The following is a 25,051-nucleotide window of genomic DNA, read 5'->3' as shown; positions in this document are numbered from 1 at the left end:
TTACTAGATCTTGTCCCTCTATCACCACAAGTCCAGTTTCTTCAGCAGTAGTTTATAAGAGGTATGTTGAATGGGAATAAGTCCTACCATCTGGATAAGAACTCGATCCCAGAGAGTCTTAAAAATGTTAATTTTTATTTTAATTGAACTACTTTTGGAAGAAGAGAAAATGCAACTTTCAGAAGAGAGAGACAGTGGTTATTCTTGCTGCCCCTGAAAGGTAGGCAGGAGCATGATGTAGGCAACCCGCTCAGTTTAGACTGAAAGCCAGCATTGCTGCTTGCAGTATCTGCAAGAAACCTTCTGGCTTCAGGTAACGTAGACCTTTCACTGTAGGCAATTTGAAGAGTACAGAAAATTGGAAAGAAGGAAACGAAATCACCTTCCCTCTTCCAGTGACCACCAGCATGACCCTGTCTTAAAACACATGTGCATGGAGAAGCACACACTTCCCTGCCCTCCCAGGACTCCCTGACCCTGGGCTAGTGGGCAGCAGCCGTGTGGCGTGCTGACCAGGAGAGGGTGGCAAGTGCACTGCGCCTGGAGTGAGCTTCCTGTTTTCCCTGCACATCCCTTGGTGGGGACTCAGGTTGTACAGAACCCGGAGAGCTGCAGGAAAGCCTTCCAGCAGAGCAGGGGCAGTAGGCCACCGTTTCTCTCCTATTCCTGTCCTCCAGCTGCTCTGGGAGTTGCTCTTTTGCTCTCTTCCCCTCTACAGTTCTGTCCCAGGCAAGGTGCAGTCGCAAAAAGTGTGTGGCAGGGTAGGTTAATTAAAGCCCCAGAGTGCTGGCAGGAGGACTGAAAAGGGGGACACTGGGAACCTGGAAGTGCACAGGAGCTCACCGAGAGAGGAGCTGGGGTCGGTGGTCCCTGAACAAGGTTTGTGAACTTGGGGACTCCGTGCGCTCTGCACGCAAGGGTCTCACCCCAAAAACAGCTTGCAAGAGACTAAAAACCAAGGGATGAACTGCTGCCTGCAGCCACCTAGCCACCTGGCCACCTGGGCAAGTGGGGCACACAGGACATTGCTGAGAATACTGCGAAGGCTCCGAAGGTGGTGTAACACTGAGACCATAATCCACAGAAGACTGGTTGAAACTTGTACTGAACCAGGTCAGGCCAGTAGTCTGCTCACCATAAATAACCAGCATTTCCCATAGGATTTAAACAGAAACCACAATGTTTAAAAGGCCCAGGATACAGTCCAAAATACTCTGCATACAAAGAACCAGGAAAATACCCTTCTGGGAAAATATAGGTTACAGCTTAGGTGATAAAAATGTTGGACTGATCTGTGTCAGACTGGGTGGTCTTCAGGATGGTGACCCCTGAGGCCTTTATCTCCTTTATTGTTCATCCAGGGAATGTGCCATATTACATGGCAGAAGCACTTCACAGATGTAGCTAATCAGCCTGGACTATCCAGGCGGCACAGGTCATCTCATGAGCTCTCAGGCAGGGTCTGTCTCCAGCTGGTTAGCAGAAGGGAATAGCAGAGATGGAAGCAGCTTACCATTACTGCTTGGAAGGTGGAAGGGGCCATCAACCAAGGAATGTCTGTGGCCTCCAGAGCTGAGAATGACCAACAGCTGACAGCCAGTAAGAAGTAGAGATCTCATTCCTGCACCCGCACAGAACCCCGTGAGCCTGACAGTGCATTCTCTGCTAGAGCAACAGATAGGACCTCTGCAGCCAGACTTGTGACACTCTGACCCACATAAACCCATGAGATGATAGAAGGTGGTTGTTTTAAGCTGCTACATTGTGGTAACTTGTTAAGGCTACCAAAAAAAAATCCTTTATCGTATTTTTTTGGTACTGGGGATTGAACCCAGGAGCCCCGTACCAAATGAGCTAACCCCCCTGCCCTTTTTACTTTGTATTTTGAGACAGGGTCTCCCTAAATTGCTCAGGCTGGCCTCAAACTTGCAGCCTCTTGAGTGGCAGGGATTACAGGTGTGTGTCCCCACACCCTGCTGAAAAAACAGCTATTAGAATATTCCAAGAAGTAAAGCCTCTCCTGAAACAGGAAGTATGGACAGGACCATTAAAAATAGGAGATATAAAGATAAAACAAATGGGAATCTTAGTGAAAATACAGTAACTCAAACAAAATGGAAATAACAAAGGAAAGAACGTATTCATAGTACATGGTAGATAGTTCTTTAAATTGAAGTTTTGTTTTGTATTTTTTTACCCTTGGAAAACTTGTATTGTAGCCTATTGGATTGGGAGCCAGGACACTGGATGCCAGCCTCACCTCCACAGATTGGGTGTGTGGCCTCCAGCAAGCAGTGGCTGAGGCTCCCGTGGGAAATGTGGTACTGGACCACCATTCAGAAACTAGGAGCATCTGTGTGTGTGTGTGTGCATCAGATTGTTGCTGGCGTTGCTTTTTTTAGCTGCTGAACATTCACAGAAGCATAGGAGTGTACCAAAGTCCGCGTGTCCGTTTCCAGTCACTAACACATGGGCAGTCTTTCCACCCCCACACACCTCATCCTTGGGGACCCAGCTCATCAGGTAGATAGTTCCTTTATCCTGAACTTGTACCTATCTCTAAGGAACAGGAACTTTTCCCCTCCACATCCCCACAGGACCAGTGAAACAGGTGGAAGATAACACTGACATCTAAATATCCTCAGTATTTAAATACTAACTAGTATTCACACATAGTTGGCAGATGGCATCTCTAATCATTTCTGTTCTCTCTTCTCTTTCTTTTTCCATTTGCTGAAGAAGCAGGTCATTTACCCTGTAGGACGCACCCACTCTGGATTACTTAGGAGGACTTGCATTCCTTAGGATATATTTCTTTGGCCATGTGAACCTAAGTTACTGAATTTCAGAACCACAAGAAGCGTTTTCTTTGTAATTTAGCTACTGGTTCAATGTACAGTGAGGATCATTATTTTCATTTTGTTAGGTTTTCAGGGCTTGCTTTTCTAAAATATTGAAACATTTATGAATTTCCCAAGTCAAAACTATTAAACAGTGATTAGGAGAAGTTTCCTACATGCTCCTCTCCTTCCCCTCCCGACGGGTAGGAAATCAGCCCTGTCCGTTTTGCTTCGGTCTTCCGTTGCTTTATGATGTGGACACGAATGTGCCTCCCTGGGTGACACTAGCTTACCTTGTGCCTGGTTTTGTTCTGTGTGCTTCACTTGGAGATCTTCCTGCTTCTGTGTGTGGGTGAAGATGCTGACGTTCCCTTGGGTGGCTTCGCCCCTCCAAAACAGTGTTGAAATTCCCCCAGTTATCTGGACTCGCTTCAGCTTAAAAGCTTGTTCTTCAGTATGCAGAACTTCGTTTCGTTCAGTCAGAATTCCTCCGTGGGGGTCTGAAACATGCTACTGGACATAAGCACATCTGTTCAGTGTTGGGGTGAGTAAAGAAAGACGGGGGTGAGGGTAGGGTGGTAAGGTTGGCATATGTACGTTCGTAGAAGTCTCCCTGGACCCGTGTCTGATTCTGCGGTGGTGTGAGGTTGTCTGGAAGCGGTCTTCCTTTTCTGAAACCGCTGTTGCATATGCTGAGGTTGAAAGACTGTGATAGCGAGATTTTATTTGGTGTATTTAATTAGCTGGAATCAAGCACACGCCATCTTTCTGTTTATTTTCACACTGAGCAGCTTAGAAAAGAAGCCTGGATCCTTGGAGTTGAAAAGGGTCTGACTTCCCCCCTCCCCCGCCACTGTCCAGACAGAGAGCTGGGCTGGGGGCTGGGAGTGGCGAAGCGCTGGTCCGCCAGCTGGGTGCTCCGGCTGCCTGCCTTTCTGCTGGCCTCGCTGCAGTGTTGGTCAGCCGCCCTGGCAGCACCAGTGCTCTTGAGTGAGTGGCGGCCCTGCTTGGCATTGACGGGCTTCTCATCGGGTTCAGTTCTGCTCTGCACAGGGGGTGGTGCCAGGTGTGGTTCCTGTGGTGGTTAGGCCACGCTGGCTTCCCTGGACGGTGCAGCTGAACATGGGGGACGTGTGTGGATATGCCATCTATTTCTGGGATGGGTGTGGATGCTCCGCCTGGCCGCCTGTTTTTCTCCTCAGTTCTTTGAGCCTTGACTTTGTTTCCAAGTTTCTCATTTAGTTGCTTATTCTAAAAACTGTCAGTCATGCTTAGAAAAAAAAATAAAGAACACTCCTTCTCTTTCTACATTGCAGTAGAGCAGAAATGCTGCCCAGGGCCAAGGGATTGGTCAGAGTCCATTTGATTGTCACCTTCCTAATACCCAGAGGATGCTAGGCATGTTAGGCAGACCTGGTGAGGCTGACAGGTCCCTGCTCTGCTTTCTCTGATCAGGCTGCAGGCTCTGCGCTGACTGTCCTGGGGAGGCAGACTTCAGTGCCTCAAGGGAGCTGGGCTTCCACTGCCCAGCAGCAGCGTCAGCCTCCACCTTCGCTGTGGGTGGTGGACTCTGCTTTCCTGCGGGAGCCACGTGCTGGTTTTCCAGCAGAAGAGCAGGAGCATGGGGGGCTCTGTCACTTCTGTGTTCCCTGATGGGTTTTCTTTTTTCTTTAGAGTGATTTTAGGGGGCTGGGAGTGTAGCTCAGTGACAGTGTTTGCAGAGCACACAGGAGGCACGGGGTTTGAAACAAATCAATATATGCTGTCCATCTACAACTACAAAAAAAATTTTTTTTTAAAAAAGGAGCAACTTTAGGAGCACAGAAACAAAACAGTGAACAGAAAGTGCAGCAATGTCTCACGTTCCCTGCTCTCACCTCCCCACTGCTGCGTCCTCATGAGAGTGTGCGATGTTACCCGGAGCCTCATCTGGTTTCTGAGCTGGATTTTCCAACTTGAAGAAAGAACGTTCCACAGGGTTTTTTGTTGTTATTCAATGAGAACATATCCACAGGAACCGAGCCTCGGCATCTGAACGGTCTCCGCAGGAATCAGGATGAGACGCACCTGGCAGAGGGGCAGCACAGGGTGTTGCTTCACTCCCCAGTGGTCTGCCCTTGCTTGACGGCTCTGTGCCTGTGCATGTCTCTCACGGGGGGCAGGAAGGTGGTCTTTGTGGGACAGCATTAAGTGCACAGCAGTTGGTTGCCAGTGAGCCACAGGCTCTTCACACTTAACACAAGTAATAAAGGGTCTTTGATGGGCTTTGTCCTGATTGAGAGGAGAGGGCCAGGAGACCTGCAGCAGTTCAGCTGGCATACAAGGGAAGCAGGCTGGGAAGTCCTGAAAGTGGAGCTGGAGGTAAAACCCGGACCTTGTGCAGCTAGGCCTGCAGTCTACCACGGAGACACATCTACCGCAGGAGATATACCTGCAATTAATAGACGATGTTCTGAAGATGTTTAAGCAACGGTGTCACTTGTTAATGGGATCTTGGATATTCAGTGAGCTAATATGAATACCTGGCTCCCAGAGCACCTGGGAAATGTCAATGGGGTCATGTTTGTTGTTGTATGCTCCACGTTCATGTGTATAAGTAGGAGACACACACACACACACATACTTGTAATATGTATACATATCTATACATACACATCTGGGGCGGGGCTGCTGGGGACTGAACCCAGAGGAACTCTGTCACTGAGCCACACCCCCACACTTTTCCTTTTCGTTTTGAGAGAGGGTCTTGCTAACTTGTCCAGGCTGGCCTTGAACTTGCGCTGTCCTGAATAACTGGCATGGTGTGTGCCTCCATGTCCCCCTCAAAGCCAGCACCTCTAACTCTTCGCTCTGACACAAGTCGAGACTCGCAGAAGACGCAGGCACTCCTGTGTGCCTGATGAGGGTCCTCTCACATGTCTTCAGTGGTGTCTGCAGTACTGATTCTTTGCTGCTTTGTTTTGTTTTAGTGTTTTCCTCTCTAACTGATGAGGAATGGGGGAGATAGAAGGAAGGTACCGAGTCCTGCAGACTGCAGGGGTACGCTTGAGTACCCAGACCCCCGTGGGAGTGAGCACCCTGGAGCCAGGGCAGACACGGCCGCCTGGCATGCAGGAGAAGCACCTGTACGTCAGAGTGAAGCTGCTGGACAGCACCGTGGACGTGTTTGGCATTGAGGTAAGGGGCACACTTTGGGAGGCAGAGTATTATGTGACAAATTCCATTTTGTTGGTCTTTTTCTTTTTTTTTTTTTCCCGTATCAGGATTGAACCCAGGGGCACTCTACCACTGAGCCATATCCCCAGCTCTTTTATTTCATTTTTTGAGTAAGTTGCCCAGGCTTCCTGAAAGTTGTGGTCCTCCTACCTCAGCCTCCTGGGTCACTGGAATCATAGGCACGTGCCACTAGGCCTGGCATTGTTTTGTTTTGTTTTGTTTTAGTATTGGGGAGTGAACCCAGGGTATTGCATGTGCTGGGCAGGTACTATATCTCTGAGCTACACCCCGACCTAGATTCTGCATATTTACCAAGTTGGCCAAGAATGGCTTTGGTGAACACACAGTGAAGCCCTGGAAACATCGAAACCGAGTTCTCCTTTTAGTTTGAAAATGGTATTCTTTTGACTTTCAACTAAGATTCTGACAGGATTCAGTCTTCCCACTCTTCTCTTCTGAGAGGCTGGCTGAAAAGATCAGTGACGGAGCGACTGCAGCCAGGTGGCTGCTGTGAGGACCTCCACACCTGGCTGCCTGGATGAGGCCAGCGTCCTGTCTGAGACGCAGACTCAGCTCCTCCTCCTCAGGGTAGCGGGTGTGAGACTGGCAGCTGGCATACAGGAGGTGTCACATAGTGTGAGCGTGCAACTTCTTTTGCTAGGTCAGCAGTAAACATTTTTTTATTTCGAAAAAATTCCCTAATGATAGATTGTACTGATAATGTTGGCAAAAATAACTGAACGTAGTAAAAAAAAAAAAAAAATCATATATATATATACTTGTACTTAAATAACACCTTTCTTTTTTTGTGGGGGGTGTGATACTGAGGATTGCACCCAGGTTTACTGTACCACTGAGCTTTATCCCTATCCCTTTTAATTCTGAGGCAGGGTCTTGCTAAATTGCCCAGGCTGGCCTCAAATTTGCAATCTTCCTGTCTCAGCCTCTCAAATCGGTGGGATCACAGTCCTGTGCCACTGCCCCCTGCTCCCTGCTCTTCTGGACGCACATGGTATACTAGAAAACACTTTCTCTGTTTCTCTCAGTGATATTAGGACAAATGCTCTTTTTTAAAAATTGCTGATGTATTTTCATATGTAATACAAAGATTCATTCTTTCTTTCTGGTATTTGTGTATTGATTTAAAGTAACATCTTTAAAACCTTTTCCCATTTTTAACACCACAGGAATACAGTCAAGAGAATGACCTTGACCTCTCTTAGGAGGTCATTTGTGCTTAGAGATTTCTGCTGAGTCATGACGCAGGGTGCTACACAGGAAATGAGAGGCAGACTGAGCTGCGGGTAGGAAGGGAGCAGGGCTCCACTGCAGAACCATGAGGGCCAGCCTAGGAAGGCTGGAGAGAGCCCAGGCTGTCCTGCTGGAGCCCTGGGCAGGCACCCCAAGTCCTGCCTCCCCCTTGCATGTTGTTGGGTGGTAGGTATCTAGTGCTGAGACGCAAATGCTTTCTAAGTTTCTGTGTTGTTGTTTTTGACTGTTTGCTTTGAGGGGGTGCTCAAAGGATTGAACCCAGGAACACTTTACCTCCAAGCCTCATCCCCAGCCCTGTTTACTTTTTATTTTGAGGCAGGGTCTCACTAAGTTGCTTAGAGCCTCTTTCCTTCCTCCTGCCTTAGCCTCCTGAGTCTCTGGGACTATAGGTGTGTACTGCTGCGCCTGGTGTGTAAAGTCTTATCAGAGAAGAAAATTAGTCTCATTTTATTAGAGCGGTGGTGACTTTCCTAGTCACCCTGTTTGAGAAGAGGTCTGCTGACATGGGGATCTTTGAACGCTGGGCTAGCATTGGTTGCCCATCTGCCAACTCTGGGGTTACTTGCCTTTGAAATAGGTCATGGGCTCCCAAATCTTCATCTTGTTTACTTATTTATTTATTTGGTACTGGGAATTGAACTCAGAGATGCTTAACCACTGAGCTACATCCCCAGCCCTTTTTATTTTTTATTTTGAGACAGGGTCTCATCAAGTTGCTTAGGGCCTTGCTAATTTGCTAAGTCTGGCCTCAAACCTGCAATCCTCCTGCCTCAGCCTCCAAAGGCACTGGGATTATAGGCCTGAGCCACCACGCCAGCCTCCCAGATCTTCTCCAGTCAAATGTCTGAAAGAATTTCCACTGTGCAGCCATCACTCTGGCAAAGATATTTACCAGGGTCTAAGCTTATAACAGGTTTGTTAAAACTGTTTTTTAAAAGTAAAAGAAAAAGAATTATACTATTTAGAATTTGCTTTTAAAATATCTTTTTTAACCTACTTGATGGTCTGTATCAACTAAAACTAGGATCCAAAGGGAAAAAGCATACATTTATTGTTGAGTCATAAACAAGATATAATCCTAGAAACTCACTTTTACTGAGAATTTAGATTATTTAGTACCTAAAGAAATCAGAGATACCATGTTGCGAAGGTTTCAAAATATTTAGAGCTTGCCAGAGTTTCAATAAATTGAAATAATTGTTCCTATTAGTTGACTGTAGCTGTCGTCCTTGGTACTGGACACACCTGGCGGGGTCACCAGAACTGAAGTCTCACTTGGAAAGCAGTGCTGCGGCCCTGAGCCGGCTGGGGCCCTCCAGCGTTGTTACCGCTGGGGAGCTGCCCAGCGGGTAGCGGCGTGTGCTCTGCAGCCAGGGCCCTGTTCTCCCAGCCCTGTAAGTAGCAAGCCACCCCAAGACTCAGTGGCCTGAAGCGACTGGCGGGTGGAGTTCCGGGCTGGCCGGCAGGAGGGCTGCGGTGTGGAGTCTCCTCCTCCTGCAGGTCGGGGCCTTGGGGCCTCGGGCCTGCACTCCCGGAGGGGCCCTCAGCCTGGCAGCCATGAGTGTCACTTATGAGTCACAGGGACTTCAGCAAATTTCAGCCCTGCAGAGTCAAGGGGTGGGGAAGCCGGGTCACCGGGATCCAGCATGGCGGGGACTGCCCACTCCTGCCCAGCGCCCAACTCTACCTGTGCTGCAGGAGCCCGGCCTCCAGAGGCAGAGCCGTGACACTCGGGTGGGGCTGTCCTCCAGGTCACGTGCCTCCCGGAAGCAGGTCTGCCCTGCTCGCACAGTCTGCTCTGGGTCCAGGCCTCCTGTCCCTATCCCCCCGTCGTCCTCCCTGCCTCTCACCTGTGCTTTCTCACTGCCTCCTTTTTGTATCTCAACCAGGAGACAGGCTGTGACCAGGTGGCACTGACGTCAGACCTGTGGGCTGCTGCAGACTGGCAGCAAGACCCTCGGTGGGCAGGTCAGTCTCCAGCGAGACGTCGTGTCCTGGAAGGCCAGCCGAGGGCAGGCGCACGTCCTCCTGTGGGAGCGGTGCCTTCTCAGTGTGTGCAGCGCCGTGAGGGAGGCCAGAGGTGGGGTCTGGCCAGCCTGCGGGTTCTGCCTGTGGGCAGTGTTTCTGACCTCAAGGGTTCTGCTTTGCCTGTGGTGGAGTCTGGTCTTGTCTACCCCTTTTTAAATCTGCTCTCTTTCCTGACACGTGACAGTAGCATGTGTTTTGACGTATCCCACGTGCATGGAGTGTGACTTCCCATTCTTGTGGTGGCACATGAGCATTCATACACTGTCTTCCCCATTCCCATCCCTGTCTCTTCCCTTTGTTCCCCTTCGTCTAATCCAGTAAACTTCTACTCTTCCTCTCTCTACCCTCTCTTACTGTGGTCTAGCATCCACATATTAGAGAGAATGTTTGGTCTTTGGTTTTGGGGGAACTATCTTATTTCACTTAGCATGATGTTCTCCACTTCCATTTACCAGAAGATGCCATAATTTTGTTCTTCTTTATGGCTGAGTAATATTTCATTGTGTATATGTACCACATTTTCTCTATCCATTCATCAGTTGAAGGGCACCTAGGTTGGTTCTATAGCTAAGCTATATAGTGTGCACCTCTTTTATTGTGTGTTTGATTTATTTTCCTTCTAAGTCTTGAGCAGTCATGGTTTTCTGGGGAGATGTGCTAACATCACACTTGGATAAAACCAGCTTCACACACAAGACAGAAGACAGCTGCCTCATGTTAGATTGCATGGAACCTGCTGGTTGGCATTGAAAGTCTAGTTAAAGTTACTTCTTAACTCAGAGAAGTACTGACATTTAGTAGTTTTTAAATGCTTCTCTTTTGCTGGTGTGAAAATAGAGAGCAACCTAGAGCCCTCTGTGCTGGGCTCGGCCTCCGTGCAGAGCCTGTGCCTGAGCCTGAGAACCTCGCTGTCCTCACGGTGTCTTCAGGAAGGCCTGCGCCGAAGCCCCACTTCTGTTGTTGCTCCAGCTGTCCAAGGTGAGGCCGGGTGGAGGTGCTTCCTCCCAGACAGAAGGCAGCAGGTGTGCCGATTCCAGCAGAAACCGGGCGGGCTCCGAGAGCCCGAGAACAGGCTCCTGTTCAGTTCCTCACGGCCGAGTCACGTGGCTGGAAGCTGGGTTCCACTCTTCTGTGTTGAGCTGGATTTTTAAAATAATTTGTGGTGATAAAATTTGCATACTCTACAGTTTACCATTTAAACTGTCCAGATCAGTGGTGTTTAATATTCACAGAAATGTGCAACTCTCACAATTTAGACCATTTTCATCTCCTCAAAAATAAGCCCACACCTGAAACAGACACTGCTGCCTCGCGTGCGTGTACACGGCATGACCTGTGTGGCCCTGCAGTACGTACAGTCAGAAGGATGGGAGACTGTGCTCCACTCACGTATGACCCGTCAAAACACGGATGCTTCTGCCGTCATGGCAACACATCGGAACAGATAAGTAGATCTAAACCCACACCTGGGGCTGTCCTCTCTGCCCTCACGTCCATTCTGTGAGCTCTGAGTAAGCAGTGATCTGCTTTCTGGCTCTGGGATTCCCTCTTCTGGGTAACCATAAGAGTGGGATCACAAATCATGTTGTCTTTTGTGACTCATTTCTTTTGCTTAGTGTAGGTTTGAAAGTTCACCCAGGTCACAGCATGGGTGCTGTGTCAGTGCTTTGTTCTTTTTCATGGCAGAATAATATTCTACTTGTGTGGATATTTGGCATTTTGTTTATCCATTCCTCTGTTGATGGACGTTTTGATTGTTTCCACCTTGTGGCCGTTACAAAAAATGATGCTATGAACATTTATGTACAAGTTTTTTTTTTTTTTTATTTATTTTATTGTAAACAAATGGGACACATGTTGTTTCTGTTTGCACATGGAGTAACAGCGTACCATTTGCATATTCATACATTTACATGGGGTAATGTTTGATTCATTCTGTTATTTTTTCCTTCCCCCCACCCCCACCCCTCTTTTCCCTCTATACAGTCCCTCCTTCCTCCATTCTTGCCCCCCTCCCACCCCCCATCATGTGTCATCATCTGCTTATCAGTGAGATCATTCGCCTTTTGGATTTTTGAGATTGGCTTATCTCACTTAACATGATATTCTCCAATTTCATCCATTTGCCTGCAAATGCCATAATTTTATTATTCTTTATGGCTGAGTAATATTCCATTGTATATATATATACCACAATTTCTTTTTCCATTCATCAATTAAAAGACATCTAGTCTGGCTATTGTGAATTGAGCAGCTATGAACATTGATGTGGCTGTGTCTCTGTAGTATGCTGATTTTAAGTCCTTTGGGTATAGGCCGAGGAGTGGGATAGCTGGGTCAAATGGTGGGTCCATACCAAGTTTTCTAAGGAGTCTCCACACTGCTTTCCAGAGTGGCTGCACTAACTTGCAGCCCCACCAGCAATGTATGAGTGTACCTTTTTCCCCACATCCTCGCCAACACCTATTGTTGCTTGTATTCTTGATGATTGCCATTCTAATTGGGGTGAGATGGAATCTTAGTGTAGTTTTCATTTGCATTTCTCTTATTACTAAAGATGGTGAACATTTTTTCATATGTTTGTTGATTGCTTGTAGATCTTCTTCTGTGAAGTGTCTGTTCATATCCTTAGCCCATTTGTTGATTGGGTTATTTGTATTCTTCGTGTAGAGTTTTTTAGGTTCTTTATATATTCTGGAAATAAGTACTCTATCTGAAGAATGAGTGTCAAAGATTTTCTCCCACTCTGTAGGCTCTATCTTCACATTGCTGATAGTTTTCATTGCTGAGAGAAAGCTATTTAGTTTGAATCTATCCCAGTGGTTGATTCTTGCTTTTATTTCTTGTGCTATGGGAGTCCTGTTAAGGAAGTCTGGTCCTAAGCCGACATGTTGAAGATCTGGACCTACTTTTTCTTCTATAAGATGCAGGGTCTCTGGTCTGATTTCAAGGTCCTTGATCCATTGTGAGTTGAGTTTTGTGCATGGTGAGAGATAGGGGTTTAGTTTCATTCTGTGGCATATGGATTTCCAGTTTTCCCAGCACCATTTGTTGAAGAGGCTATCTTTTCTCCTTTGTCTAGTATGAGAAAATTGTATTTATTTGGGTTTGTGTCCGTGTCCTCTATTCTGTACCATTCGTCTTCCTGTCTATTTTGGTGCCAATACCATGCCGTTTTTGTTACTATTGCTTTGTAGTATAGTTGAAATTCTGGTATTGTGATACCCCCTGCTTCATTCTTCCTGCTAAGGATTGCTTCAGCTATTCTGGGTTTCTTATTCTTCCAGATGAATTTCATGATTGCTTGCTCTATTTCTGTAAGGTATGTCATTGAGATTTTAATTGGAATTGCATTGAATCTGTATAGCACTTTTGGTAGTATGGCCATTTTGACAATATTAATTCTGCCTATCCAAGAACATGGGAGATCTTTCCATCTTCTAAGATCTTCCTTAATTTCTTTCTTCAATGTTTCGTAGTTTTCATTGTAGAGATCTTTTACCTCTTTGGTTAGATTGATTCCCAAGTATTTTATTTTTTTTTGAGGCTATTGCAAATGGGGTTGTTTTCCTCATTTCCCTTTCAGCTGTTTTGTCGCTTGCATATAAAAATGCTTTAGATTTATGCGTGATGATTTTATAGCCTGCTATTTTGCTGAATTCATTGATGAGGTCTAGAAGTTTTCTGGAGGAGGTTTTTGGATCCTCTAAATAGAGAATCATGTCATCAGCAAATAGTGACAGCTTGAGTTCCTCTTTTCCTATTTGTATCCCTTTAATTTCTATAGTCCGTCTAATTGCTCTGGGTAGAGTTTCGAGGACAATGTTGAATAGAAGTGGTGAAAGAGGACATCCCTGTCTTGTTCCCGTTTTTGAAGGGAATGGCTTCAGTTTTTATGTGGATGTTTATGTTCATTTCTTTTTGGTATATACCTAGATTGGAAGCTAGATCGTGTCACAGTTCTAAGGTGCAGTCATCAGAGGGACCGCCAGACTGCTCTCCAAAGCAGTGGCACTCTCGTACATTTCCAGCAACAACCTCAGTGTTCCAGGTTCTCCATGCTTTGTTCTGTTTTGTTTCTACCAGGGATTAAACCCAGGGATGCTTTACCATGAGCCACATCTCCAGCCCTTTTTATTTTTTATTTTGAGACAGGGCCTCACTGTTACTGAAGCTGGCCTCAAACTTGTGATCCTCCTGCCTCAGCCTCCCAAGTCACTGGGATGATAAGTGTGTGTCATTACACCTGGCTCAGATTCTCAGATTCTCTCTGTCTGATTCTTGCCAGTACTTGACATTTTCTGATTTTTATTTCAGCTATCCTGCTGGGTATGAAATATAACTTATTGTGGTTTGAGATGGTGTTTTAAAAGTTTTTTAATGGGTAAAGAAGGGAGAGCTTGGAGCCAAAAGTATGGGAATTGCATCATTTTGGTCTTCTGAGGCTGGAGCGGGCTCAGTGGAGCGCTCGCCCAGCTGCAGGAGGCCCTGGTGCACACACGTCTGGGAGGTGGTTCCCGTGATGGACTGAGGAGCATGGAGTCAAACTGCTGTCAGAAGGAACATCTCTGCCTGCAGGGTCCTCAGTGCAGGCGAAGGTGGCCGGGCTGGTCACAATGACCCTGTGGGGGTGGCTCGCCCGAGAGCAGAGCTTGTTTTTGGTTTTTTTTCGGGACTTTAAAATGTGTTCTTTCTAGATATTCATGACAGCAGAGCGTAACTGGACACACTGAGCGTACGTGGAGTGTGACTTGGTCTGACTAGGATCCTGCTCTCGTGGCTGTGCGTGCTGTGGAGTCACCCTGGCCGGGCGTCCACACACGTGGATAGGAGAGTGACGTCTGACTCACTCTGCTGTCCGTCCTGCTCCCCACCCCCCGCCCTCCCTCGGTCCCCTCTGTCTGACCATTGAGAGTGGCCATGCACATCTTTAGGAGTAGGAGCTTCTGTCAAGGCCATCTTTAAGTCAGTATAGTGACCAGACTTCTGATCACCCCCCATGGGAATCGTGTATGGAAACCGCTCTGGTGTCCACCTCGTGGCTCTTGGCGCTGGTCCTGGCTGGTGTTTGTGTGGAGAGGCGTCCATGGGGGCGTGGCTGCAGCCCTCTGTGCAGCGTAGGCTCCAGCTGTGTCCTGGGTGACTCTGGCCTTTCTTGATGGACTCTGGCTACCCAGAGGCCCCTCGTGGCTGGGGTTCTGATCTAGTGAAACCCAGTTTGTCTCAGTGAACCACACGGCTCCGCCACTGTGAGCCCTGCCGTCTGGCCTCAGCGGCAGGGGGTCTTGTTTCCCAGTCGTAGTTCTGGAACTGTGTGCGGGTGTTGTCCCCTGCCTGGTCCTGTGTGCGGGCGTTGTCCCCTGCCTGGTCCTGTGTGTGGGCGTTGTCCCCTGCCTGGTCCTGTGTGCGGGTTTTGTCCCCTGCCTGGTCCTGTGTGTGGGTGTTGTCCCCTGCCTGGTCCTGTGTGTGGGCATTGTCCCCTGCCTGGTCCTGTGTGGGGGTGTTGTCCCCTGCCTGGTCCTGTGTGCGGGCGTTGTCCCCTGCCTGGTCCTGTGTGCGGGCGTTGTCCCCTGCCTGGTCCTGTGTGCGGGTTTTGTCCCCTGCCTGGTCCTGTGTGTGGGCGTTGTCCCCTGCCTGGTCCTCTGTGCGGGTTTTGTCCCCTGCCTGGTCCTGTGTGCGGGCGTTGTCCCCTGCCTGGTCCTCTGTGCGGGTTTTGTCCCCTGCCTGGTCCTGTGTGCGGGCGTTGTCCCCTGCCTGGTCCTCTGTGCGGGTTTTGTCCCCTGCCTGGTCCTGTGTGTGGGCGTTGTCCCCTGCCTGGTCCTGTGTGTGGGCGTTGTCCCCTGCCTGGTCCTGTGTGCGGGTTTTGTCCCCTGCCTGGTCCTGTGTGCGGGTTTTGTCCCCTGCCTGGTCCTGTGTGTGGGTGTTGTCCCCTGCCTGGTCCTGTGTGTGGGCATTGTCCCCTGCCTGGTCCTGTGTGTGGGTGTTGTCCCCTGCCTGGTCCTGTGTGCGGGCATTGTCCCCTGCCTGGTCCTGTGTGCGGGCGTTGTCCCCTGCCTGGTCCTGTGTGTGGGCGTTGTCCCCTGCCTGGTCCTGTGTGCGGGCGTTGTCCCCTGCCTGGTCCTCTGTGCGGGTTTTGTCCCCTGCCTGGTCCTGTGTGTGGGCGTTGTCCCCTGCCTGGTCCTGTGTGTGGGCGTTGTCCCCTGCCTGGTCCTGTGTGTGGGCATTGTCCCCTGCCTGGTCCTCTGTGCGGGTTTTGTCCCCTGCCTGGTCCTGTGTGTGAGCTGCGGGTGGAAACACTTCCAGCGCCAGCCAATCAGGTGAGAAGGGTCTTCGTTCCACCACTGATGGCAGCAGAGAGGTGGTGGGTACCTGAGCCCCCAGGGACAGGAGGCCTCTCCAGACTCCAGGTGGGATGTCGAGGGCAGGTCTCCTCCCACAGGTCTATGCGTCACTGTTCTGGTCAGCTTCTCCCTGCTGTGACCAGAAGACCTAAGGACAATTTGAGAGGAGGAAAAGTTATTTGAGGCTCACAGTCTCAGGGGTCTCAGTCCACAGACTTCTGACCCCATAACTCTGGGCTGAAGGTGGGGCAGCAGATCATGGCAGAGGGTGTGCAGGAGGAGGGCAGCTCAGGACGTGGCGGTTAGGAAGCAGAGAGAGCTAGGCTCGCCAGGGACAAAGTGCACACCCAGAGGCACGCCCCAGGGACCACCTCCCAGTCACTACCCAGTCACTACCCAGCTGACCCATCGGTGAATCAGCCCATTGATTAGGTGAAAACTCGTAACCTGATTGTCTCACCTGTGAACTTCCTTGCATTGTCTCACACACGTGCTGTTGGACTCCTCGTATCTGAACCGTAACAGTCTTTTTGGGACTTGGGAGTTAATGTGAGGTACAGCTTTCCTACTATCTGAAAGTCCGTGTCATGGCAGAAGTGGTGTTGGTGACTAGAGGGCAGGCCCGGTGTAGTTCAGTGGCAGTGTTCACAGACTGGCAGGAACAGCCTGAAGGACACCGTGGGGCCTGGGCGCAGCAGGCCTGAGGGTTTTCTCTAAGTCTTGCTTTAATTTTCTCTTATGACCCATTCCTTTAGCATACTAAAAATTTTAGAGTGAGCTTCCATTTTCTTTTGCTTTTTCTTTATTTCTTCCTTCCTTCCTTTCAAAAATTATCAACATTAAGTCAGCACACGTCAAGCAGGAGGACCGATTCCAGGTGGGCCGTCCCATCCAGAAGACATGCCCTGTGCCCCGCTGAGAGCACGGCTTTCCTTGTGGCCAGAAGCGCTGCGCCAGACTCCTCGTCACTCCAGCACAGACCTCCCACACACGGCAAGGAAGCTGCCTCAGACGTGTTCCGGTCTAACTTTAGGAAGACAAGCTAGTAATTCACCCTCTGGAATTTAGGGTGATTCCGGTTTTACACCAAAGCTCTTGTGGGTTCTAGGACACACTGCTATTATGTGACTGCTCGATTTTGGAACCTGCTCTTTTGTTGTGGAGAACTGATAGTTTTTACCCAGAGGCCTAGGAGCATGGCAGCTGGTGCCCGACAGCAGCGTGGACGTCTTTAGCCTTGGCTTCTTGGTGGTGGCCTGGGAGCTGTCGTCCATCCCCGACCAAACCCAGCGCACAGGCAGCCGCGTCAGAGCACGAAGCTCTGCTGGTGGGGAGCTGGGTTCCCAAGTGGAGCGGGCGGGCAGGGCCTTGCCCGTGAAGCTGTCCCTTGAACTTTCCAGCCTGGGGCAGCTCATCTTGTGGGCAGCCCAGCGGGAGCGGGGAGTGTCCAGGGAGGCACAGGTACCAGCCGCCCCCCTCAGACCGTGAGCCCCAAAGACCCTGTGCTCCCTCATAGCCCTGGTCTGACAGGGGACCCAGGGTGGGCAGGCCGGGAGAGCTGCGCTGTACCTGCTCCACTTGGCTTTGCCTTTGAATCACCGCTGACCCGTTAGTTCCTTCTGTCCCTATGGACGCTCCCGTGGCTGTGTTCTTGGCCCAGCTCCCTGCACATGGGCTGCCCCCAGAGCAGAAGGGTGGCGGACCCCAGGACCCCAGGTGCCTGCTGTCTGGCCGTGTGCGCCTGCTCCTGCCTGCGGCTCGCTTCCAGCTGGGGCAGGTCAGGTCCAGGGGTACTTCCCGCCCCTTAGTCACCTGATGGAGAGCAGAGGGGCGTCACTTCTGGTCCGCACATCTAGGGAAGGGATTCTGTGAAACAACTCTTCTTCTCCTGTGCCGAGTCAAACCCAGTTCTCTATTACTGAGCTCCATCCTCCACCCTGTCTGTTTCTTTGTCTTGTTTTTTTTAATAAATTATTCCTTTATTATTATTGTTTTTGGGGGGTGCTGGGAGTTGAACCCAGGGCCTTGTGCTTACAAGCAATCACTCCTCCAACTGAGCCATATCCCCAGCCCCTCTTTGTCTGTGTCGCTAAGTTACCCAGGCTGGCCTGGAATCTGCGATTCTCCTGTCTTGGCCTCTCTGTCCCTGGGATTGCACCCAGCTCCTGTGGGGCCACCTTGGTCAGTGCCCACCTGTGCCTGCGGCTGGAGACAGGAGTGCCCGGGACCTGCCTCCTCCTGCTTGGCCAGGGCGTTCCCCACCTCCACGGCCACAGCGCTCCTCCCAGCGCTCCTCTGCCCCCCAGCACCCGTGCTCTCGGGTGCCTGCCGCCCGGCTGCCTGCTGTCCGACTCACTCTGCTGCCTTCTGAACATACCAGGACTTGTTCTGTTGCAGAGTTGCCCCCTGTTCTTATGTGTAGTTGTGCAGAAGTGTGTGTGGGGAGCCCTGGGTTGTGGGGTGTGTCTGTGCTCAGCCCTGCCGCCATCTCACATTCCGCTGGCCCTGCCGCGGCTCACAGGCACGGCCCCTGCCTCCCTGGCCTGCTCCTGCTGCTCCTCAGGGCTCCTCCCGGAGCCTCTTCTGCAGACACCTCCTGGGTCTCATGGCCGAGTTCCTCCCAGCATTCTCCAGCACGGCGTCCCTGCGCATCCCAGCCTTCAGTGGCCTGTCAGACCCAGCAGCACACTGGAATGACCGGCAGGGCCCTGGCTTTGAGGAGAGGCGGCACTTCCTGGGACGTGCACCTCCACCCCAGGCTCTGCTGCTGCAGACAGCCCTCCCTTCCACACCCAGAAGGCCCAGTGCTGTTCAAGGGTCCCGTGCAGTTGTGCTTCTGTACGTACCAGCCCCACGTGCAGCTCACTGCAGCACCAGGAAAGCTCATCCGTAGAGAACCGGAATCTGCCTTCTGTAGGGACGCAGCCACATTGGTATGGATAGCAGCTCATTCCACAGTAGCCAAGTCATGGAGTCAGCTCTGTGCCTCTCGCAGGCGAGGTGTAGCGGGAACGCAATGTGTGTCCACAGGGAGGAGAAAGGAGACTGGAATCATGGGTTTGCCGGTCAGTGGGTGGAAATGAGAGCATCACGCCTGCCGAGTGAAACCAGCCAGGCTCTGCACTCGGGGGAGGAGGTTCTCTGCTGCAGAAGCTGGAGCACAGCAGCAGGAAGAGGGGCTCCGAGCAGACGGGGCGGAGAGCAGAGCAGGGGTGGCAGGCGGGTGGGAGGGAGGGGGACAGAGGGCTCCGCCTGCCCCACCCAGTACCAGCACAGTGACCTGGGCTCACTCCTGGCTGTTGCTGCAGGACCTGCCACTAGCCATTCAGAATTCCTCGTTCTTCTGTTTTTACAGGGATACATCTGAAAAACAAGTGAGTGTCCACCATGCGAGTAATCCGTGCTCACTGTAGAAACAGAAATCCCGTGGCCCACGCCAGGGTGGCAGTGGACGCCACAGCTGTCCCTGGGTTCCACGGGCCTTCTGACTCCTACACCATCACATGTATGAATCCAACAAAATCGGATTTAGACTGGACCTGTTTTTGTACTTTTTGAAAACCTAACATTATCCTGTGAACATTTTTCTATATAGTTGTTCTTTTAAATGTTTTTTTTTTTAATTTTAGTTGTATATGGACACAATACCTTTATTTTGTTTATTTAGTTTTTTATGTGGTGCTGCGACTCAAACCCAGGGCCTCACGTATGCTAGGCAAGTGCTCTACCACTGAGCCACAGCCCAGCCCTTACAGGTTTTGAATGGCTGTGTGATCTTCTGCTTTCAGTTCCTCTGTAGTAGTTTCCATATGCATCCTTGACTGCGAGTTTCAGTACGTCTCTGGACCCAGAGGCTCTGCGCCCAGATTGTGCGGCGGACACTCCCCACCCTGTGCTCTCCCCTCCATGAACACCTCATGGTTTGGGGTGTTTTTGACTTTTTAGATTTTTTTTTTTTTTTTGGTAAATGGACACAATACCTTTATTTTATTTATTTATTCTTATGTGTGGTGCCTAGGACGGAACCCAGTGCCTCGCATGTGGCAGGCAAATGCTCCACCTCTGAGCCACAGCCTGTGGTTTTTAATAATGTCTGCAGTTCAGTACAGAAAGGTGAGGGTTTTAGGCATAATCTCTTCAGGCTTATCTGTCTTAGTTTTGGTTTTACAGGTATTTCGGTGTTCAGGGATTTACATTGTATTCGAATTTTAAATTATGAAGGTGAAAGTTGTGAATACAGTCAATGTGTTGTATTTGAAGGAAAAGGAAACAGGAAGCAGGAGAAGGTGGAGGTGCAGAATGAACCCTGAGCTGACGTCCGAAGGGAGCTGGAGCCAGGGAGCGTGCTGCCCAGCAGCCTGTGGGCGTCTGGTGTCTGCTGGACCCAGCGGTCTGCCTGTGCCTCCCCTTCTGCTTTCTGCAGCAGGAAGCACACACAGAGCTTGGTGCTTGGGAGCAACAGAGCACAGTGGATGCCCTTGACAGGAGGCCCAGCAGCCCGATCTGGGCGGGGACGCTGGGCTCCTGTCCTGGGGAAGAGTGTGGAGCTGGTTGGATCAGAACCTGCAGATGCTTTTAGTGGTGGCATGAAAGTATGGTGGGGTCCAGAAGGGCAGGGACCTCATGGAGGAGGCTGGAAATCCACTAAGGACCCACCTTGAACCAGAGCCAGACCAGGGCCAGAGGGGAGCCTTTGGGTGACTCTCCAGGTCACCCAGGATATGGCATGTGGAGGGTGGGCGCAGGGCTGTGGAGAGTATCAGCTGTGTCTGGGAGCCACCTGGACGGTGGGATGTTCAGGGTTTGCTGGTGCAGGCTTCTGAGGAGCCAAAGCACACTAGTGCTGAGCCAGAGAGTGCTGGGGAGCCGGGGGACTGTGTAGGCTTGGGGCTGAGAGGAGGGTTCTTAGGCGCAGGGTGGGGTGCAGAGGGGCGTTGTCATTCCTCAAAGAGCCTGCTCAGGTGCACTGGCAAGCCATCGTCACAACCTCTGAGCGAGTCACCTGTCAGGAGTGTCCTGCTGCTTAGGCAGGAGGGGCCTGCTCCAGACCTTCATCAGACCTCAGCTCCAGGGCACAGTCATCATGGAATTTTGCTTTTAAAAATCCTGACTAGTGGAGGATCCAAGGTGACGGACTAGAGGGAGGCTGCGATCCTTGTCACTCCATAACGTGGGTTCCAAGCAGAGAACATCTCTTTCTCAGTGAAGCAGTCTTTGCAGCTTATCGATCCCCTGCTGTTTACCCCATTTATCTGCTGGGCCCACCTGCAGTCTGCCAGCATATCAACTACTTTTTCAGTGCAGATTACTCACTGACTGGCGTATATCATCTGCCATTTGCCTGCCTCTTGCCTGCCCATCGCCTGCCTTTCACGTACCCATCACCCATTGCCTGAGGTACACCTGCTGATCGTCCTCCGGTAGCCAGCAGACTGACCACAGCCAGTGGATCACCAGCTACCTACTGTTGCCTGGAAGTACACTGTCACAGTACCTGCAGATTTGGTTACATGTGGCTGCCGCCATTTTGAGACAATAACCAGGGCTTGTAGAACCCCTGCCCTTACAGACTGAGCCCCATCTCCAGGACCCCCCAGAGTGGCTGACTGCACCCCGCCTCCAGGACCCCTCAACCAGACTGACAACACCCGCCTCTAGGACAGCCAGCCAACCACACCCACACCCTGAGCTGCAGCTCCCCATTTGCCAACGCATTTGGAAGCCAGAGCGGCCATCTTGGATAATCCTGGAAGCTGTAGCTCCCATCTTTAGGTGGGGCAAATCCCATCCTGAGACGCCTGCTGGAGACTGAAAACTCATTGTCAGAAAAGGTTTTGGAAACCTATAGGGTCACTATAAGCCCATAGGGGAGAAACTGCAATACCCTGGATCTGTACTGCTAGAGGGGAAGATACATGAAAAACATGAAAAAACAAGGGAAGAAAATGATCCAAACAAACCTAGATTCTATATTAATGGAATCCATTGACAGTATGTTAGAAGAAATGTCAGAAAAGGACTTCAGATTATACATGATTAAAATGATTTGTGAAGCAACGGATGAGATAAGAGAGCAAATGCAGGCAATGAATGATAATACCAATAAGCTGAAAGAGCACCTGCAGGAGGCAAAAGTTCATTTCAACAGAGAGATAGAGATTCTCAAAAAAACACCAAATGGAAATCCTTGAAATGAAGGAATCAATAAACCAAATTAAAAACTCAACAGAAAGCATCACCAAAACACTAGACCACTTGGAAGACAGAACCTCAGACAATGAAGATAAAATATTTAATCTTGAAAATAAAGTTGCCCAAACAGAGAAGATGGTAAGAAATCATGAACAGAATCTCCAAGAACTATGGGACATCGTGAAAAGACCAAATTTCAGAATTATCAGGATTGAGGAAGGCACAGAGATACAAACCAAAGGAATGAACAACCTATTCAATGAAATAATATCAGAAAATTTCCCAAGCCTGAAGGATGAAATGGAAAATCAAATACAAGAGGCTTACAGAACCCAAATGCACAAAATCACAACAGGTCCACACCAAGGCACATTATAATGAAAATGCCTAACATTCAAAATAAAGATAGGATTTTGAAGCCTGAAAGAGAAAATCATCAGGTTACATATAGGGGGAAACCAATACGGTTATCAGCAGACTTCTCAGCCCAGACCCTAAAAGCTAGAAGGGCCTGGAACAACGTATTTCAAGCTCTGAAAGAACATGGTTGCTAACCAAGAATCCTATACCCAGCAAAACTAAACTTCAGATTTGAAGGCGAAATCCTTCCATGATAAATAAAAGTTAAAAGAATTTACAAATAGAAAACTTGCACTACAGAATGTTCTCAACAAAATATTCCATGAGAAGGAAATGAAAAACAACAATGTAGGTCAGCAAAGGGAGGAACTACCTTAAAGGAAAATCCATTCAAAGGAGAAACCAAGTCAAGTTAAAAACCAAAAATAAGCCCAAATGACTGAGAGTACAAATCATATCTCAATAATAACCCTGAACGTTAATGGCCTAAACTCATCAATCAAAAGACATAGATTGGCAGATTGGATTAAAAAGAAAGACCCACCAATATGCTGCCTTCAAGAGACTCATCTCATAGAAAAAGACATCCACAGACTAAAGGAGAAAGGATGAAAAAAAAACCTACCATGCACATGAACTCAGCAAAAAAGCTGGGGTTTCCATCCTTATATCAGATAAAGTGAACTTCAAGTCAAAGTTAGTCAGAAGGGATAAAGAAGGACATTTCACACGGCTTAAGGGAACCATAAATCAGGAAGACAACAATCAAAAATATTTATGCCCCAAACAATGGTGCATCCATGTACAAATCCTTCTCAATTCCAGGAACCAAATAGACCACAACACAATAATCCTGGGTGACTTAACACACCTCTCTCACAAATGAACCTATCTTCTAAACAAAAACTAAACAAAGATACCATAGAACTCAATAACACAATAACTTACACTTCAAAGACATATATAGGATATTCCATTCATCAACAAGCAGATTCACTTTCTTCTCAGCAGCACATGGAACCTTCTCAAAAATAGACCATATGTTATGCCACAAAGCAGCCCTTAGTAAATGCAAGAAAAATAGAGATACTGCCTTGTGTTCTATCAGATCATAACAGAATGAAATTAGAAATCAATGACAAAATAAAAAACGGAAATTACTCTAACACCTGGAGACCAAATAATATGCTACTGAATGAAACATGGATAACAGAAAACATCAGGGAGGAGATAAAAAAAATTCTTAGAGGTAAATGAGAACGTCAATATAACATATCAAAATCTCTGGGACACTATGAAAGCGGTACTAACAGGAAAATTCACTGCATGGAGCGCATTCAAGAAAAGAATAAAAAGTCAACAACTAAATGACCTAACATTACATCTCAAAGCCCTAAGAAAAGAATAACAGAACAACACCAAAAGTAGTAGAAGACAGGAAATAATTAAAATCAGAGATTAAATCAATGACATTGAAACAATTCAAAAAATTGACAAAACAAAAAGTTGGTTCTTTGAAAAAGTAATATAGACAAACTCTTAGCTACACTAACAAAAAGAAGGAGAGAGAAAACTCAAATTACTAAAATTTGTGATGAAAAAAGCAATATCATGACAGACACCACTGAAATACATAACATAATGAAAAGCTACTTTGAAAATCTGTATTCCAAACAAAATAGAAAATACTGAAGACATCGACAAATTTCTAGAGACATATGCTCCTCCCAAATTGAACCAGGAGGACATACACAATTTAAACAGATCAATTTCAAGCAATGAAATAGAAGAAGCCATCAAAAGCCTACCAACCAAGAAAAGCCCAGGACCAAACAGATTCTCAGTCGAGTTCTACAAGACCTCCAAAGTAGAACTCATTCCAGTGCTCCTCAAAGTATTCCAGGAAATAGAAAAGGAGGGAACCCTACCAAACTCATTCTATGAAGCTAGTATCACCCTCATCCCCAAACTAGACAAAGACACATCAAAGAAAGAAAATTTTAGACCAATATGCTTGATGAATATCGACGCAAAGATTCTTAACAAAATCCTGGCAAATCACATTCAAAAACATATTAAGAAGATAATGCACCACAATCAAGTGGGGTTCATCCCGGGAATGCAAGTTTGGTTCAACATCTGTAAATCAATAAACGTAATTCATCATGTCAGTAGACTTAAGGATAAGAATCATATGGTTATTTCAGTTGACACAGAAAAAGCGTTTGGCAAAATACAACACCCCTTCATGCTCAAAACACTAGAAAAAATAGGGATAGTAGGACCATACCTCAACATTGTAAAGGCTATTTATGCTAAGCCCATGGCCAACATCATTCTTAACGGAGAAAAACTGAAACCATTCCCTTTAAAAATGGGAACAAGACAGGGATTTCCTCTTTCACCACTTCTATTCAAAATTGTCCTCGAAACTCTAGCCAGAGCAATTAGACAGACCAAAGAAATTAAAGGGATTCAAATAGGAAAAGAGGAACTCAAGCTGTCACTATTTGCTGTGACATGATTCTCTATTTAGAGGATCCAAAAAACTCCTCCAGAAAACTTCGAGACCTCATCAATGAATTCAGCAAAATAGCAGGATATAAAATCAACATGCACAAATCTGAAGCATTTTTATACATAAGTGATGAAACATCTGAAAGGAAAATGAGGAAAACAACTCCATTCGCAATAGTCTCAAAAAAATAAATAAATAAAATACTTGGGAATCAATCTAACCAAAGAGGTAGAAGATCTCTACAATGAAAACTACACAACATTGAAGAAAGAAATTGAGGAAGA

At 48.4% G+C, this 25,051-nt stretch overlaps 2 protein-coding genes across 2 annotated transcripts in view; one reads left to right on the top strand and one right to left on the bottom strand.

Moving 5' to 3' along the window:
• Positions 1–25,051, top strand: part of Farp2 (FERM, ARH/RhoGEF and pleckstrin domain protein 2) — a 107,473-nt gene that overhangs the window by 6,000 nt on the left and 76,422 nt on the right. Inside the window, 1 exon segment of the mRNA XM_047543424.1 lies at positions 5,810–6,017. Coding sequence (XP_047399380.1) covers positions 5,835–6,017 — 183 coding nt within the window. The 5' untranslated portion in view covers positions 5,810–5,834.
• Positions 14,257–17,006, bottom strand: LOC124979131 (adhesive plaque matrix protein-like). The gene is made up of 2 exons (XM_047543423.1): positions 16,158–17,006; positions 14,257–15,845 (listed from the first exon to the last, which is right to left on the bottom strand). The coding sequence occupies exon 2, from the start codon at positions 15,578–15,580 to the stop codon at positions 14,318–14,320; it is 1,263 nt and encodes a 420-aa protein (XP_047399379.1). The 5' UTR covers positions 15,581–15,845; positions 16,158–17,006; the 3' UTR covers positions 14,257–14,317.

This window comes from Sciurus carolinensis, chromosome 3, assembly GCF_902686445.1.
Source record: "Sciurus carolinensis chromosome 3, mSciCar1.2, whole genome shotgun sequence".
Lineage (NCBI taxonomy): Eukaryota > Metazoa > Chordata > Mammalia > Rodentia > Sciuridae > Sciurus > Sciurus carolinensis.
Note: the sequence above shows the minus strand (reverse complement) of the source record. Positions and strands in the feature narration are given on the sequence as shown.

What these genes read in the sequence shown, in the direction of transcription:
- LOC124979131 (XM_047543423.1), bottom strand. Translation starts at nt 15,580, where the DNA reads ATGCCCACACACAGGACCAGGCAGGGGACAACGCCCACACACAGGACC.